The 17,986-nt window shown below is 32.5% G+C and overlaps 2 protein-coding genes and 1 pseudogene across 13 annotated transcripts; all 3 read left to right on the top strand.

Moving 5' to 3' along the window:
* The first annotated feature begins 1,119 nt into the window (after positions 1 to 1,119).
* On the top strand, positions 1,120 to 8,846 carry LOC137823578 (receptor-like protein kinase FERONIA). 7 transcript variants are annotated; one of them, XM_068628770.1, is made up of 8 exons: positions 1,120 to 1,354; positions 2,049 to 2,202; positions 6,891 to 7,010; positions 7,114 to 7,157; positions 7,283 to 7,408; positions 8,046 to 8,130; positions 8,384 to 8,440; positions 8,526 to 8,846. In XM_068628770.1, exons 2-8 carry the CDS (start codon positions 2,071 to 2,073, stop codon positions 8,601 to 8,603), a joined length of 642 nt encoding a protein of 213 aa, XP_068484871.1. In that variant the 5' UTR covers positions 1,120 to 1,354; positions 2,049 to 2,070; the 3' UTR covers positions 8,604 to 8,846. The 7 variants fall into 7 exon arrangements, 6 of the variants coding, with proteins under 6 accessions (XP_068484871.1, XP_068484868.1, XP_068484869.1 ...); XM_068628773.1 differs by having other exon boundaries at positions 1,251 to 1,354; positions 2,058 to 2,202; XM_068628772.1 differs by lacking the exons at positions 1,120 to 1,354; positions 2,049 to 2,202 and adding exons at positions 5,695 to 5,957; positions 6,656 to 6,800.
* A 1,137-nt stretch (positions 8,847 to 9,983) lies between these two features.
* On the top strand, positions 9,984 to 10,679 carry LOC137823495 (putative receptor-like protein kinase At5g39000; annotated as a pseudogene).
* Positions 10,680 to 10,885: 206 nt separating this feature from the next.
* LOC137823580 (uncharacterized) lies at positions 10,886 to 16,412 on the top strand. Of its 6 annotated transcripts, none has more exons than XM_068628777.1 (8): positions 10,886 to 11,362; positions 14,244 to 14,388; positions 14,480 to 14,599; positions 14,703 to 14,746; positions 14,860 to 14,985; positions 15,651 to 15,735; positions 15,990 to 16,046; positions 16,132 to 16,412. In XM_068628777.1, exons 1-8 carry the CDS (start codon positions 11,352 to 11,354, stop codon positions 16,207 to 16,209), a joined length of 666 nt encoding a protein of 221 aa, XP_068484878.1. In that variant the 5' UTR covers positions 10,886 to 11,351; the 3' UTR covers positions 16,210 to 16,412. The 6 variants fall into 6 exon arrangements, with proteins under 6 accessions (XP_068484878.1, XP_068484877.1, XP_068484879.1 ...); XM_068628776.1 differs by having other exon boundaries at positions 11,225 to 11,362; positions 14,235 to 14,388; XM_068628778.1 differs by lacking the exon at positions 10,886 to 11,362 and adding an exon at positions 13,254 to 13,588 and having other exon boundaries at positions 14,235 to 14,388.
* The last annotated feature ends 1,574 nt before the right edge of the window (positions 16,413 to 17,986 follow it).

Raw genomic sequence — 17,986 nt, 5'->3', positions numbered from 1 at the left:
TTTGCCTCGAACACATATTTTAAGATTAAGTTTGAGTTGATACTTATTGTTATTGATACTGGTGAACAATTCTTACAAATCCATCTCATGATTTTCCATTGTTTTGGATATGATTACCATGTCGTCAACGTAGGTTGCACATTTCTTCCAATCATACATTGTAGTAATCTTGGTAGGTTGCGCTAACATTTCCTCTCATTTATTCAAAAAAAACCTACAATATGCTTCCAAAGTACGTGTTTCAGCAAATGTAGAAATAGAATAAGTACCGCAGATAATACAGAGACTAATTTAATAGTACTTTTACTTTCCCTCTAAGCTTATTCTTATTCATCAAAAATAAGGTATCAGGCAAACTTTGGCAACAATTTTTTCAAACTAAGTGGCATTACCCTCTTTTTGAGTATAATATATCATCCTCAAAAGGATGAATAATATGAAGCTATTAGCTATCTAGAGATAACATTCTATTCTTGTAAGAAACTCATTTGAATGCACATGATACGCACAAAGAGACTTCATCATTTTCTCATACTTGTAATTGTTGTGAGTTTATTACAAGATGGCAGCGAGGGACATAGGTTGAAAAGATCCTTGCACAAAGTCAGTGGCTACCCAAGAGTTGGACTCTGTTCGACAAATTATTTTATAAACTAAAAAATTTATTTGAACTAATTTTTAAATTAATATTTAATTAACTATTATCAAGTTTCTAACTAAAATATTGAAGTATTTCCACAACTAAATATTAAAGTATCAACAATAAAATTTAATAAATGTTTGCTTCAGAAACACAAGAATTCCTCACCTGAAAAAACAAATAACAGATGAAAAGTTTTGATTCCACCAAGCTAGCTTAGATTTTACAACATGTTATTCTGGCTCCAGGGTTCCTGACGAAGATTTCTTTAAACATTGTTATTAAAGTCAACAATGACGTTTAATTTATAGCAGAAGATATAAAAATCCGCTGATAAAAAAAGTATGAAAAAAAGTTGCTATATATATTCTCGTATTTTTTTTACTAATATTATAATAAGAATGTGTTTAATGTAATACAAATTCATTTATGATATAAATAATTTAAATATAAGAATAATAAGATGAAGAACAGCATGTGAAAGACAGGGCATTATCGGGTTTGGGCGGTTGGGTCTGAACAAACAACCAGAAACGACGACTTTTGAACACGTTGGGAAACGATAGTAAGACAATATAAAATAATAAATCTAAAAAAGAACACTACGTTTGAATCTCCGATTGTCATACAACTGAATCAAAGTCTAATTGCAATTTCTGTGAGCGTGGCAAAGCTTTTAAATTTAGTGTCTTTCATCTCTGTTTCCTCATCCAGGTATTCTTGCTTTACTTTTTTCTCACTCAAAATTGCTGGGTTCATTATTATTCTCACTTCCCATTTGCTTCTAGCTCAAAGTTTGTTTTTTCTCTCTCTTTTTAACCTATACCGTGAGGTTTTGTAATTTTGTTTTTGAGTTGTTGTTGGGTGTTTCTGATCACGGGATTCCTTAGGGGCAAAAGATTTTCTGATATTTCCCGCCATATTCTTTTGTATTGCAAATTGATAGCTTGTTCTACAATGATTGGGATTTTAGAGGGATTAAGTGGTAGGTGCATGTAATTCTTTAGGTACTTGTATTGTTATTCACTAATTAGAATATGAAGTTTTACTTTAGTAATTTTTATTGATATACAGTACAAACCTTTATTAAAGGAGTTATCTAGATGAAATCATAATATGATAGAAGAAAAATACTAAAGCTAGTACGAAATTGTATCTTTGCTTTGTCTGAATATTATTGTTTTGATAGTTTACCCAATCAAATTAGGAATAGAAGAATGGAGAAATATCTGACATTTTTAAGTTCAGCCTTAATTTTCGAACAAAAGTATGTGGTGCCGTTGGAAGAAAAAATGACTGATGATTTTTTTTTCTCTTTTTTCTTAAAAAATGAATGGTAATAGATCAAGACTATTCTTACTCCTTGACATGGCAATCTTACTTGATAAGTGCTTATTATGTTGTAAAGGTATTGCAGATACAGCAGGATCATGAGCGGGTCTTCTGAAAAGAAGCTTGTAAGAATTGATGTTAGTTCTGATACTGTGTGTCCATGGTGCTTTGTTGGCAAAACAAATCTAGATAAGGCCATAGCTGCCTCCAATGATAAGTACAACTTTGAGGTCTAACAAGCTCCTCATGTTTGTGTGTTTCTTGCAACCAACTATGTATAGTATTTTCCTGTGTTAATTTGCTGTTTAACTGAGCTTACAGATAATATGGCATCCCTTGAGTTGGGTATGAAGATCACACAAAAAAAGAAATGAGAAAGTAGGTCAAACAAAAATAGGTAAAACAAAAACAGGATAAGCTTGAGTTGGGTATGAAGATCTCTAATACGAGTAGAGGTGAATGTTTTTGGTTAGAGAGGTAATTAAGGAAGTTGGTCTCTGTCTGGAATTGGAACAATGTTTCTCAAATGTTTTGGTGAATCAAGTTCATCTGGGAGACAATATCCAACAGTGATAGAAGAGTTGTGCACTCATTTTTCTCTGGACGATGTTAGAAAATCAACTAACAATTTTGATGATAAGAGAGCAATTGGACGTGGAGCATGTGGTATTGTATACAAAGGTTGTCTCCAACGTAATGATGGTTCTGATTACGCAGTCGCAGTGAAGAGATTTCACGTGGACAGCAGTGAATGGTTCAAAAACGAAGTAGAGTTTCTATGTCAGCTTCATCACCCTAATTGTCTGTCTATTGTGGGATTTTGCAGACACAAAAAAGAGAATATTGTTGTGTATGAATACATGTCCAATGGATCTCTAGATCAACACCTGGGAGGTGAGGTCAGGGAAGCACTTTCATGGAAGAAAAGGGTAGAGATTTGCATAGGAGCAGCACGTGGACTACACTACCTTCATGCAGGAGTCAAGCGCACCATCATTCACCATGATATCCATCCTCGCAACATTCTTTTGGATGACAACATGCACCCAAAACTCTCAAGTTTTGAATGTAGCATACTAGGAGCACATTTCAAGGAAGAGCCAAAACCAATAAAATCGGATTATGGAGGTAATTGTTCTTTAACTATGTTATTGAAACGTAATATGTCTCATAACTGCTACATGCTGCTACAGAATAGTTGCCGGTTTTATTGAGCTTACTTACTCGCCACAACCATTTTTTTGTCAATTAAACTGAACAAAGATTATAGGTATTTGGGACTATTCACCTGTGGAGACCTTCATGGAGGGTGCTGTCACAGATAGATCTGATGTTTACGCATTTGGTATGGTTCTACTGGAAGTTGTGGGGGCAAGAAGAATTTTTAAACCGATTTATTTTGAAGTAGCAGGAGAACCACTGGAGAAGAATTGTGTTGAGGAGAATATTGATCCAAAAATCAAAGGGAAGATTGCACCAGAGTGTTGGCAAGTCTTTATAGATATCACCTTAAGATGCTTACAGAGTGAACCTGATGAACGACCAACAATGGGTGAAGTTGAGGTGCAACTTGAGCTTGCTCTATTTTTGCAGGAACAAGCAGATGTCACAAACATCAATAGTTTTTATACCTTATTGTCCAAAACCTTTATTATCCCAAAATCAGGCTGGGGATTTGAGTATGTCATTGACCAGTAAAAAGGACAGTAAACTGAAGACAATGACTTAGAAGATATGTTACACAGGTAATTTAGTGAGTGTTTGAAGTAGTCAAGTTTAATTAAGATTTTCTAGCTTTCCTTGTTTTTAGTATTTTGATGAATGTGATTGTGTATGAACTTAATGGTAGGTTTTTTTTCTGTAAAAAACATTGGAGTGATTCGGTAGCAATGAATGATGAACATTTTATATAAAAAAAAAAGACAAGATATCATCATTTTGAGGCTGATTAATGACCAACTATGGGAGAAGTGAGCATTCTCTGTATCACAAACACCAGCTACATCTCTACATCAGTATCACTCTTCTCCTTTAAGAATACCTTCTTTGTCAGCAATCGAAAACTATAACTACCCTTCCATCTGGATTACTGCAACCCCCACCAATTCCAGAACAAATCTGGGAAGATATGGTCATGGATTTCAGTCTTGACTTGGCTCCCTCTCATGGCTTTAATGTCATCTTCGTGGTTATATATCGCTTGCCTAAATACTTACTTATTGACAATTTTGCAGCATTTTTTTGTTTTTGACATCAAGCACACCTTTATGATATTAGTTGTAGCTGAACATTCATCTAGGTTAGCCTCTATTTCTTATTCCGTAAGCAAAAAACTCAAGACTTCCTCGCCTTTGCCTCGAACACGAATTTTAAGATTAAATTTAAGTTGATACCTATTGATACTGTGAACAATTCTTACAAATCCATCTCATGATTTTCTATTGTTTTGGATATGATTACCATGTCGAGGCTGCACATTTCTTCAAATCATAGATTGTAGTAACGTTGGTAGGTTTCGCTAACATTCTTTAAATTGAATGGCATTACTCAATGACAATAATTTGCGATCTCTGCCATGAACGAAGTTTTGTCCTCATGCATTGGATGCATTCATATTTGATTGTATCCTAAATAAGTATCTATGAAGTTGAGGAGCCTTCATCCTGACAGTTATCCAGCAATGCATCTATAATCTATGTTTAGTAAATGATAAGAATCCTTTAGACTAACATTATTCATATTCATCGCACATTGTAGGTGATGCGAGGATATGCTTCCAAAGTACATGTTTCAGCAAATGTAGAAATAGAATAAGTACCGCAAAGAATATTTTCTGATCGACCTTCATGCTCTATTTTCTGATGGACCTTCATGGTGACAATTTTACTTTCCCTCGAAGCTTATTCTCCCGGTGCTTAGACAGTTGACGTGTTCATCAAAAATAAGGTCTTAGGCAATTTTGGCAACAAATTTTTCAAACTAAGTGGCACTTCCCTCTTTTTGAGTATAATCTATCACCCTCAAAGAATGAACACTCCGAAGCTATTGATAGTTTTTTAGAGATAACATTCTATTCTTGTAAGAAACTCATTTGAATGCACATGATACATACGAAGAGACTTCATCATTTTGTGATACTTGTAATTGTTGTGAGTTTATTACAAGATGGGAGTGAGGGACATAGGTTGAGAAGATCCTTGCACAAAGCCAGTGACTACCCAAGAGTTGGACTCTGAGAAAATTAATGTTTGGACATATTACTTTATAAATTAAAAAAATTGTTTAAATTTAAAATAATTTCTATTATTAATAAAATTAATTTTAAAATTCGTATTTAATGAACTACTATCAAGTTTTTAACTAAAATACTGAAGTATTTCCACAACTAAATATTAAAGTATCAACAATAAAATTTTGCTTCAAAAACACAAGAATTCCACCTGAGAAAAAAAACTGATGAAAAGTTTTGATTTCACCAGCCAAGCTAGCTTAGATTCTACAACATGTTATTCTAGCTCCAGGGTTCTTGACGAAGATTTCTTTAAACATTATTATTAAAGTCAACAATGACGTTTAAGTATGAAAAATCCGTGATGAAAAAGGTATGAAAAAAAGTTGATACATTCTCGTATAACTTTTTACTAATTTTATAATAAAATTGTATTTAATGTAATGCAAATTCATTTTTGATTTAAATAATTTAAATATAAGAATAATAAGAAGAAGAAGAACAGCATGTGAAAGACAGTGGTTTGGGTGGTTGGGTCTGAACAAACTACCTCAAACGACGACTTTTGAACACGTTGGGAAACGATAGTAAGACAATATAAAATAATAAATCCAAAAAAAAAAGACTAAGTTGGATTGATGTTCCCGTTTTAATCTCCGATTGTCATACAACTGAATCAAATTGCAAATTTGCAATTTCTGTGAGCGTGGCAAAGCTTGTAAATTTAGTGTCTTTCATCTCTGTTTCCTCATCCAGGTATTCTTACTTTACTTTTTTCTCACTCAAAATTGCTGGGTTCATTATTATTCTCACTTCCCATTTGCTTCTAGCTCAAAGTTTTTTTTTTTTTTCTCTCTCTTTTCAAACTATATCGTGATGTTTTGTAATTTTTGTTTTTGAGTTGTTGCTGGGTTGTTTCTGATCACGGGATTCCTTTGGGGCAAAAGATTTTCTGATGTTTCCCCATCATCTTCTTTTGTACTGCAAATTGATAGCGTGTTTTAAATGATTGGGATTTTAGGAGGATTAAGTGGTAGGGTGCATGTAATTCTTTAGGTACTTGTATTGTTATTCACTAATTATAATATGAAGTTTTACTTTAGTCAATTTTATTGATATACAGTGCAAACCTTTATTATAGGAATTATCAAGATGAAATCATAATATGATAGAAGAACAATACTAAAAGCTAGTACGAAATTGTATCTTTGCTTTGTCTTGATATTTTACCCAATCAAATTAGGAATAGAAAAATGGAGAAATATCTGACATTTTTAACTTCAGCCTTAATTTTCGAACAAAAGTATGTTGGGCCATTAGAAGAAAATATGACTGATGAGTTTTTTTTTCTCTTTTTTCTTAAAAAATGAATGGTAATAGATCAAGACTATTCTTACTCCTTGACATGACAATCTTACTTGATAAGTGCTTATTATGTTGTAAAGGTATTGCAGATACAGCAGGATCATGAGCGGGTCTTCTGAAAAGAAGCTTGTAAGAGTTGATGTTAGTTCTGATACTGTGTGTCCATGGTGCTTTGTTGGCAAAAAAAATCTAGACAAGGCCATAGCTGCCTCTAATGATAAGTACAACTTTGAGGTCTAACACGCTCCTCATCTTTGTGTGTTTCTTGCAACCAAATATGTCTGCCATTTCCTGCGTTAATTTACTGTTTAACTGAGCTTACAGATAATATGGCATCCCTTTCAACTTAACCCTGATGCCCCCAAAGAAGGCATTGACAAGAGGGAGTATTACAGAAGAAAGTTTGGATCCCAATCAGAACGGATGGAAGCTCGGATGTCAGAGGTTTATATTTGTTGATCACGCTGTTGTCCTTGGTTGTGTTGTCTATATTTCATCCTTATCAAGAATTTTGAGCAAGTCATTTAGTCAATTTGGTATTTGGCAGGTGTTCAAGAATGTTGGTCTGCAATATAGTTTATCTGGACTCACGTAAGATTGAAAGTGGTTTTACAATTCATCAATGGACAAACATCTATAAAGCACTTTAGAAGTGAGTGTTCTGAAGAAGAGTTATCCAACCGATGTTCAACTAACATGGTTTTGATTATGCACAGGGGAAACACCATGGACAGCCACAGGCTTATATATTTTGCTAGACAGCATGGTCTTGACAAGCAGCATGATCTAGTTGAAGAACTTAATATTGGCTATTTCACACAGGGGAAATACATTGGTGACCAGTAAGTGCTTCTGTGCTTCTTCTTTTTTGCCTTTTCTTCAGTGATCCTTTTGGTTGTTTGCTCAATTAGTGGCACTTTATCTCCATTACTTTAAGGCCGTAGAAGGTGATATTCTAGAAACTTACATTCAGATACGTCTATCTGTTTGGATCTCAGTGGCTAATGTTTTTAACTTGACTCATTATTTTTTTTTCAATTCCTTTTGTAGAATGTCTCATTTTTTTATACATTTCTTTTGGAATATCAAAACTGTCTGTTGGAGATCCCACATCGATTATAGATTAGGACATTTCATAGTGTAAAAGTGGATGCAAATCTCACCTTATAAGTCTGTTTTATAATATTGAATTGAGCTTAAACTCCACTTTTTAATAATGACTAATTAAAACTAATTTCTTTAATTGGAGGTTCATTTAGGTATTAAGATTTATGTATTTAGAACAACAACAAAAGTCTTATCCTATGAAGTGAGGGATTCAGCTTTTTTGTACTAAATATAAAGAGCAATCGAATGTTCAGTGTGAAAAACTGGATGATAGAAAATGGGATGATGGGTTTTCTTCTGTGGTAGGATATAGATTGAAGGTCTATGTCCCTAAGCGGCAGGCACTAATTATTACTTTTAATTTGGATACAGTAATTTTCTTCTGGAATCTGCTGCAAAGGTTGGTATAGAAGGAGCAGAAGAGTTTCTTAAGAACCCCAACAGTGGTTTGAGGGAGGTAAAACAAATTTATACATATAAGCAAACACCATTGTGATGCATTTAAATTCAAATGAGGACTAAAATATGTTTCCTTGCATTTGATACTTGAATCATTCGGCTCTCAAAGTTCTAACTTCAAAATGCTTAATGTATTTCTTCTCTTGGATATCAACATCAACATGATGGCACGATCTATTAGTTATTATTAGGCAGTCATGAAATGGCATCAACGCTGATATTGCTTTCCATGTTTTTATCTGTCTACATAGGTTGAGGAGGAGCTAAAAACATATTCAGGGAATATTACAGGGGTTCCATATTACGTGGTAGGTGTATATAATGTTCAAATCTGAGTAATTTTTTTCAGTTTCATATGATAAGAATCGAAGTGACTGATTAATGATTTGGCAGATTAATGGAAATCACAAGTTGAGTGGTGGACAACCTCCTGAAGTCTTCTTGAGAGCTTTTCAGGTTGCTACAACTTGACTTCCAGCTTCTATTTCCCTCTGTTTAGTAAGAATCAAACCTTGGAAATAAGAAGTTAGCCCTTCAGAGTTTTTTAATACTCTGTAAAATCTGAAACTCTGTTGCTTACATGTACGATAATATTCAAGTTTTCAGTATTTAGGATTTATGGTTTAGACGGATGCTATTCAGAGTTTGGGATTTAGGGTTTAAACTTTGACCTACATTTCTACCTTTTGAATAAGCAAAATGAAAATTATCTAATATTTAAGCTATGTAAGCGATATATTTAAAATTTATTTTATTATTAATTTTATTAATTATTATTATTTCATTTTATTAAAATAGCTATGTTAGTTAAATTTATGTAATAATTAATATATGTAAAAAAAGAAAAAGTGAAAAAACTATATTAGTGTGCTGGCTTTTGGTAATCTTCTCTCCAATTCAAGAGATGATATCTAGTGTTGACAGGTATAAACATGTATATTCTGCTCAAATTAATTCCTGAATCTAAAAGAGTGGTATACCTCCTAATCCATGCTCATAAACACATCACTAGAAATAAACAAGTCCTTAAAACAATGTTGGAAAGACTATTGAAACTGCATACATAGACTACAGACCGAACATATTACTCCAGTATTTTGCAAATCATTATCTTAAAGGAGTATGTTTAAAATTAATTTCAATAACACCAAAGATTTAACAAAAGTAATACAGACATTCCAAATTCTTCCAAGGGCGACCTTTGTAATTAATACAAAAATAAAATAGCTTAGTAGCATTTTCAGATCAATAGTCATCATTAATTTCAACCCAAACCACTTCAATAGAATTGTCATTAATAGCATAGTCTTCTAAAGTAATCTCCAGTTGAGACAATCTTAAACTCAACACACCAATCTTTAAAAGAAACTTTATTAAAAATAGTCAAATTAATGAAATGATTACAGTTAAATAATGCTAAGAATTATTTTCACCCTTAATTAAAGGCACTTACAATTAATTCACTATTAAAATTTTGAATAATTTATAATGTTTCCAAAATGATCTTTAAATAATTAACGTACAGAAAGAATAGCAGTAGCGGAATTTTAATTTTTAAAACTAAATTTTTCAATTTTTGTATCCTCGTAATATACAATTCATAATATTTATTACTTATAAATTAAATTAATTAGAAACACAGAATAATAACTTATAACTAGAGAAAAAGCTAATATAAGTTAATTTTTTCCATGTTCGAGAGGGATGAGGAGTATATGTTCAAGAGGGGTGAACAATTATGCTGTGCTAGCTTTTAAAAAAGGATAAGAAAACAGTGACCCACCACCTTCAATGATGAAACAACGAAAGATAACCATATTCATCATTTGATCTAGAATATTTAATACCAATCTGTATTTTAAAGAAATGGAAAAGTAGGTAAAGCAAAAACAGGATAAGCTTGAGTTGGGTATGAAGATCTCTAAGGCGAGTAGAGGTCAATGTTTTTGGTTAGAGAGGTAATTAGGGAAATTGGTCTCTGTCTGGAATTGGAACAATGTTTTTCAAATGTTTTGGTGAATCAAGTTCATCTGCGAGACAGTATCCAACAGTGATAGAAGAGTTGTGCACTCATTTTTCTCTGGACGATGTTAGAAAATCAACCAACAATTTTGATGATAAGAGAGTAATTGGACGTGGAAGATTTGGTATTGTATACAAAGGTTGTCTCCAACATAATGATGGTTCTGATTACGCAGTCGCAGTGAAGAGATTTCATGTGGACAGCAGTGAATGGTTCAAAAAAGAAGTAGAGATACTGTGTCAGCTTCATCACCCTAATTGTGTGTCTATTGTGGGATTTTGCAGACACGAAAAAGAGAAAATTATTGTGTATGAATACATGTCCAATGGATCTCTAGATCGACACCTGGGAGATGAGGTTAGGGAAGCACTTTCATGGAAGAAAAGAGTAGAGATTTGCATAGGAGCAGCACGTGGACTACACTACCTTCATGCAGGACTCAAGCGCACCATCATTCACCATGATATCCGTCCTCGCAAAATTCTTTTGGATGACAACATGCACCCAAAACTCACGGGTTTTGAACATAGCATAGTAGGAGCACATTTCAAGGAAAAGCCAAAACCAATACAATCGAATCTTGCACGTAATTGTTCTATTACTATGTTATTGTAACGTAATATATCTCGTAACTATATGCTGCTACAGAATAATTGCCGGTTTTATTGAGCTTACTTATACTTACTCGCTACAACCATTTTTTGTCAATTAAACTGAACAAAACTTATAGGTTTTTCGCTCTACTCACCTCTGGAGACCGTCATGGAGGGTACTGTCACAGATAGATCTGATGTTTACGCATTTGGTATGGTTCTACTGAAAGTTGTGGCGGCAAGAAGAGTTCTTAAACGGAATGATTTTGGAGTAGCAGCAGGAGAAACACTGGAGAAGAAGAGTGTTGAGGAGAATATTGATCCGAAAATCAAAGGGAAGATTGTACCAGAGTGTTGGAAAGTCTTTATAGATATCGCCTTAAGATGCATGAAGAATGAACGTGATGAACGACCAACAATGGGTGAAGTTGAGGTGGAACTTGAGCATGCTCTATTGTTGCAGGAACAAGCAGATGTCACAAACATCAATAGTGATTATACCTTACTGTCCAAAACATTTATTATCCCAAAATCAGGCAGGGAACTGGGTACGTCATTGACCAGTAAAAAGGACAGTAAACTGAATGCAATGACTTAGAAGACATGTTACTCAGGTAATTTAGTGAGTGTTTGAAGTAGTCAAGTTTAATTAAGATTCTCTAGCTTTCCTTGTTTTTAGTATTTTGATGAATGTGATTGTATATGAACTTAATGGTAGGTTTTGTTCTGTAAAAAACCTTGGAGTGATTCGGTAGCAATGAATGATGAACATTTTATATAAAAAAAAGTCAAGATATCATCATTTTGAGGCTGATGAATGACCAACAATGGGAGAAGTGAGCATGGTCTGTATCAGAAACACCAGCTACATCTTACCACCACAACTCTACATCAGTATCACTCTTCTCCTTTAAGAATACCTTCTTTGTCAGCAATCGAAAACAACAACTACCCTTCCATCTGGATTACTACAACCCCCACCAATTCCAGAACAAATCTGGGAAGATATGGCCATGGATTTCATTGTTGACTTGGCTCTCTCTCATGGCTTTAATGTCATCTTCGTGGTTATAGATCTAGGTTATCCTCTATTTCTTATTCCGTAAGCAAAAAACTCAAGACTTCCTCGCCTTTGCCTCGAACACATATTTTAAGATTAAGTTTGAGTTGATACTTATTGATACTGGTGAACAATTCTTACAAATCCATCTGATGATTTTCTATTTTTTAGATATGATTACCATGTCGTCTATGTAGGCTGCATATTTCTTCCAATCATAGATTATAGTAACTTTGATAGGTTGCACTAGCATTCTTTAAATTGAATGGTATTGTTTAGTAACAATAATTTGCGATCTCTGTCATGAATGAAGTTTTGTCTTCGTTCATTGAATGCATTCGTATTTGATTGTATCCTAAATAGCATCTATATTTGTAAATGATAAGAATCTTTTAGACTAACATTATTCTTATTCGTAAAATTATCGCGCATTATTCATTTGTATTCCACCCTTTTCTCCTCTCAGTACTGAATCTCCTAAATTTGATTGACTTTTATTAGTGTATTAGTTTATTTCTCTGACTGTCTTTCTCTTTTCGTCATCGAGTGACACAAAAAATATGATCAATTCTTGAAATTTTGGCAGTTGACTAGGCAATGATATTCATGTTCTTTCTTGCTACTTTTGTCACTTCTTTTTCCATCTATTTAGTCATCAGAACAACAACTATCTTAATCTTCTTGGCATTCCTGATATATACTTTTTTTACATCATCTACAAGTTTTGACCTTCTATACTCGTAGGTGATGCGAGGATATGCTTCCAAAGTACGTGTTTCAGCAAATGTAAAAATAGAATAAGTACCGCAAAGATTACAGAGACTAATTTCATAATACTTTTGCACTATTTTCTGATCGACCTTCATGGTGACAATTCAGTGCCTAGACAGTGCCTAGATAGTTGACGTGTTCATAAAAAATAAGGTCTAAGGCAGACTTTGGCAACAAATTTTTCAAACTAAGTGGCACTACCCTCTTTTTAGTATAATCTATCACCCTCAAAGGATGAACAATCTGAAACTAGTCATAATTTTTTAGAGATAACATTCTATTCTTATAAGAAACTCATTTGAATGCACGTGATACATACAAAGAGACTTCATCATTTTGTGATACTTGTAGTTGTTGTGAGTTTATTATGGGAGTGAGGGACATAGGATAGGTTGAGAAGATCCTTGCACAAAGCTAGTGGCTACCCAAGATCCAAGAGTTCGACTATGATAACAAATCATTTTATAAACTAAAAAAATTATCTAAATTTAAAATTATTTTTATTATTAGTAAAATTTATAAATTAATTTTGAAATTCGTATTTAATTAACTACTATCAAGATTTTAACTAAAATATTGCACTATTTCCACAACTAGATATTAAAGTATCAACAATAAAATCTAATAAAATTCTGCTTCAAAAACACAAGAATTCCTCACCTGAGAAAAAAAACAGATGAAAAGTTATGATTTCACCAGCCAAGCTAGCTTAGATTCTACGACATGTTATTCTGGCTCCAGGGTTCCTGACGAAGATTTCTTTAAACATTATTATTAAAGTCAACAATGACGTTTAAATTACAGCAGAAGGTATAAAAATCCGCTGATAAAAAAAGTATGAAAAAAAGTGGCTTTATTGCAATTTGGGTGGTTGGGTCTGAACAAACTACCTCAAACGACGACTTTTGAACACGTTGGGAAACGATAGTAAAAGAAGACTACGTTGCAATTTATTGCCATACAACTGAATCAAATTCTAATTGCCTTTCATCTCTGTTTCCTCATCCAGGTATTCTTACTTTACTTTTTTCTCACTCAAAATTGGTGGGTTCATTATTATTCTCACTTTGCATTTGCTTATAGCTCAAAGTTTGTTTTTTTTTCTCTCTTTTCAAACTATATCGTGATGTTTTGTAATTTTTGTTTTTGAGTTGTTGTTGGGTTGTTTCTGATCACGGGATTCCTTTGGGGCAAAAGGTTTTCTGATATTTCCCCTCCATCTTTTGTATTGCAAATTGATAGCTTGTTCTACAACGATTGGGATTTTAGGGGGATTAAGTGGTAGGTGCATGTAATTCTTTAGGTACTTGTATTGATATACAGTACAAACCTTTATTATAGGAATTATCAAGATGAAATCATAATATGATAAAACAACAATACTAAAAGCTAGTACGAAATTGTATCTTTGCTTTGTCTGAATATTATTGTTTTTATAGTTTACCCAATCAAATTAGGAATAGAAGAATGGAGAAATATCTGACATTCTTAAGTTCAGCCTTAATTTTTGAACAAAAGTACGTGGTGCCGTTGGAAGAAAAAATGACTGATGATTTTTTTTTTCTCTTTTTTATTAAAAAATGAATGATAATAGATCAAGACTATTCTTGCTCCTTGACATAGCAATCTTTATAAGTGCTTATTATGTTATAAAGGTATTGCAGATACAGTAGGATCATGAGCGGGACTTCTGAAAAGAAGCTTGTAAGAATTGATGTTAGCTCTGATACTGTGTGTCCATGGTGCTTTGTCGGCAAAAAAAATCTAGACAAGGCCATAGCTGCCTCTAATGATAAGTACAACTTTGAGGTCTAAAACGCTCCTCATGTTTGTGTGTTTCTTGCAACCAAATGTCTATGGTATTTTCCTGTGTTAATTTGCTGTTTAACTGAACTTACAGATAATATGGCATCCCTTTCAACTTAACCCTGATGCCCCTAAAGAAGGCATTGACAAGAGGGAGTATTACAGAAGAAAGTTTGGATCCCAATCAGAACGGATGGAAGCTCGGATGTCAGAGGTTTATATTTGTTGATCACGCTGTTGTCCTTGGTTGTGTTGTCTATATTTCATCCTTATCAAGAATTTTGAGCAAGTCATTTAGTCAATTTGGTATTTGGCAGGTGTTCAAGAATGTTGGTCTGCAATATAGTTTATCTGGACTAAAGTGGTTTTACAATTCATCAATGGACAAACATCTATAAAGCACTTTAGAAGTGAGTGTTCTGAAGAAGAGTTATCCAACCGATGTTCAACTAACATGGTTTTGATTATGCGCAGGGGAAACACCATGGACAGCCACAGGCTTATATATTTTGCTAGACAGCATGGTCTTGACAAGCAGCATGATCTAGTTGAAGAACTTAATATTGGCTATTTCACACAGGGAAAATACATTGGTGACCAGTAAGTGCTTCTGTGCTTCTTTTTTTGCCTTTTCTTCAGTGATCCTTTTGGTTGTTTGCTCAATTAGTGGCACTTTATCTCCATAACTTTAAGGCCTTAGAAGGGGATATTCTAGAAACTTACATTGATATACGTCTATCTGTATGGATCTCAGTGGCTAATTTTTTGACAGATCGATGACAATAGGTAGTCACTTGACTCATTATTTTTTTGGATTCCTTTTGTTGAATGTCTCATTTTTTTTATACATTTCTTTTGGAATATTAAAACTGTTTGTTGGAAATCCCACATTAACTAGAGATTAAGACATTTCATAGTATATAAATGGCGTCAATCTCACCTTAGAAGCCGGTTTTATAAGGTTGGATTAGGCTTAAAGTTCATTTCTTAGTAATTAATTTCTTTAATGAAGGTTCATTTAAGTATTAAGATTCATGTATTTAGAACAACAACAAAAGTCTTATCCTATGAAGTGAGGGATTTAGCTTTTCTGTACTAAATATAAAGACCAATAAAGAGGAATTGAATGTTCAGTATGAAAAACTGAATGATAGAAAATGGGATGATGGATTTTCTTCTGTGGTGGGATATAGGTTGAAGGTCAATGTCTTCAAATATAGTCCCTAAGCGGCAGGCACTAATTATTACTTTTAATTTGCATACAGTAAGTTTCTTCTGGAATCTGCAGCAAAGGTTGGTATAGAAGGAGCAGAAGAGTTTCTTAAGAACCCCAACAGTGGTTTGAAGGAGGTAAACACAAATTTATACATATAAGCAAACTCCATTGTGATGCATTTAAATTCAAATGAGGATTAAAATATGCTTCCTTGCATTTGATATTTGAATCATTCGGTTCTCAAAGTTCTAACTTCAAAATGCTTAATGTATTTGTTCTCTTGAATATAAACATCAAAATGATAGCATGATTTATCAGTTATTATTAGGCAGTCATGTTATGGCATCAAAGCTGATCTTGCTTTACATGTTTCTATCTGTCTACATAGGTTGAGGAGGAGCTGAAAACATATTCAGGGAACATTACAGGGGTTCCATATTACGTGGTAGGTGTATGTAATGTTAAAATCTGAGTAATTTTTTTCAGTTTCATATGTTAAGAATCGAAGTGACTGATTAATAATTTGGCAGATTAATGGAAATCACAAGCTGAGTGGTGGACAACCCCCTGAAGTCTTCTTGAGAGCCTTCCAGGTTGCTACAACTTGACTTTCAGCTTCTATTTCCCTCTATTTAGTAAGAATCAAACCTTGGAAATAAGAAGTTAGCCCTTCAGAGTTTTTTAATAACTCTGTAAAATCTGAAACTCTTGTTGCTTATACATAAGACAATATTCAAGGAGTGGATTTAGGATTTAGAGTATATCTAACTTTCGAATAAGCAAAATGAAAATTATCTAATATTTAAGCTAAGTAAGCTATATATTTAAATTTCAGCTTGAGCATCCAAACTAGGACACATTTAAATTCCAGTTGGAACATAATACTTTTGGACTATAACACCCTCATACTATAATATTATAGATTGTACAATCAGAAATTTTTGGATTTAGAAATACTTTTAGATTGTATAATCTATAATACATTTTAAAATTATATTAATTTTTGGATTTAGAAATACTTTTAGATTGTATAATACATTTTAAAATTATATTTTGAATTGTATAGTTTATAATACTTAAAAAAAGACGAAAAATTATGGATTATATGATCTATAACAAATTTTAAAAATATATTTTGATTATATAATTATAATCCTTAAGAAAAAACGAAAAATTATACAATTCAAAATACATATTATAATAAAAGTCTTACAGATTGTCCAATTCAGAAATTATTACCGGATCACGATATTTTTCAAATTCTATAATTCAAAATGATTTTTTTAAGGAAAAAATTGTATTCTACATTATAAAATCCAAAGATTATTTCTTAATTCATAAATATTTTTCAAATTCTACAATATAATATGTGTAAATAGAAAAAAAAAACAATATTTTTTACAAAATATTTTTTAAAGATAAAATGATCTTTTCGATGACTTAGGAGGTCTCAAAGAAGCTATGGAGGTGGAAGAAGAAACAGCCTAGTATAAAAAGATAAGTGATAAGTTCAAAAAAAGTTTTGGTTTAGTTATATGTTTAAATAGTTTATGTTGAAGATGTGATCTCACTCTAGCATCATGAAAAGGGTCTAGTTTTAATTCAGATTTTGATTTTACTCTTTCACTAAAAACGAATAAATTTTAGACAAGATGGTCCTTCACCACAAGCCACTTTAAGAAATGCCACCTTCACACTTGCTTCGGGAAACTGGTAAAAACATTATTGAGCTAATAAATAATGTTTTGACCGAACAAAGCAAAGTGTTGAAACCATGACAAAGTTTCCATCTAAAATGGCATTTTCTTATAATCTCGAGTACTCATAATGTCTGTACTGGTATTGTTTTTTCCTTTCCTCTGTTATTGGTATCATCCATGATATAACCCTTTTTCTAAAAGATTAAGTCGTTTCATCGAATACTATCACCTGCACCAAAATATATATATATATATATATATATATATATATATATATATATATATAAAGTAAATACCATGATTCAGTACACTCCACGGCACTAACTGAATAATAACAAATTTTATTAATATTTTATATTAAAATGCATGTAATTATAAATATTAATTGCTAAAATAAATATAAAATAATTCCTAAAATTTATTAATTTTTATATATTTTTTTAATTGAATAGGAATAATTTATTTTCAAATTTTATGTTAATTTCATAATTTTAGAAAAAAATAAAAATAATTAAAAATATATATATATATATAAAGCTAAAAAAATAAAGTTGGAATAAATCAACAATTACCAAAACGGTCCAAACATACAAAAAAGAGCCATCTCACAGGGAATATATCATTAATAGCATTATCTTCCAAAGTACTCTGCAATTGAGAGAATCTTAAACTCTAGAGAAAGAAA

Source organism: Phaseolus vulgaris, chromosome 8 (assembly GCF_000499845.2).
Source record: "Phaseolus vulgaris cultivar G19833 chromosome 8, P. vulgaris v2.0, whole genome shotgun sequence".
Lineage (NCBI taxonomy): Eukaryota > Viridiplantae > Streptophyta > Magnoliopsida > Fabales > Fabaceae > Phaseolus > Phaseolus vulgaris.
This window is presented reverse-complemented; position numbering and strand designations above follow the sequence as displayed.

Coding starts and splice junctions, on each gene's coding strand:
- LOC137823578 (XM_068628768.1), top strand. CDS start 2,488: ATGTTTCTCAAATGTTTTGGTGAATCAAGTTCATCTGGGAGACAATAT. Junction 3,101..3,242: donor AATAAAATCGGATTATGGAG/GTAATTGTTCTT, acceptor CAAAGATTATAG/GTATTTGGGACTATTCACCT.
- LOC137823580 (XM_068628776.1), top strand. Junction 14,747..14,859: donor TATAGTTTATCTGGACTAAA/GTGGTTTTACAA, acceptor GATTATGCGCAG/GGGAAACACCATGGACAGCC. Junction 15,736..15,989: donor CCAACAGTGGTTTGAAGGAG/GTAAACACAAAT, acceptor CTGTCTACATAG/GTTGAGGAGGAGCTGAAAAC.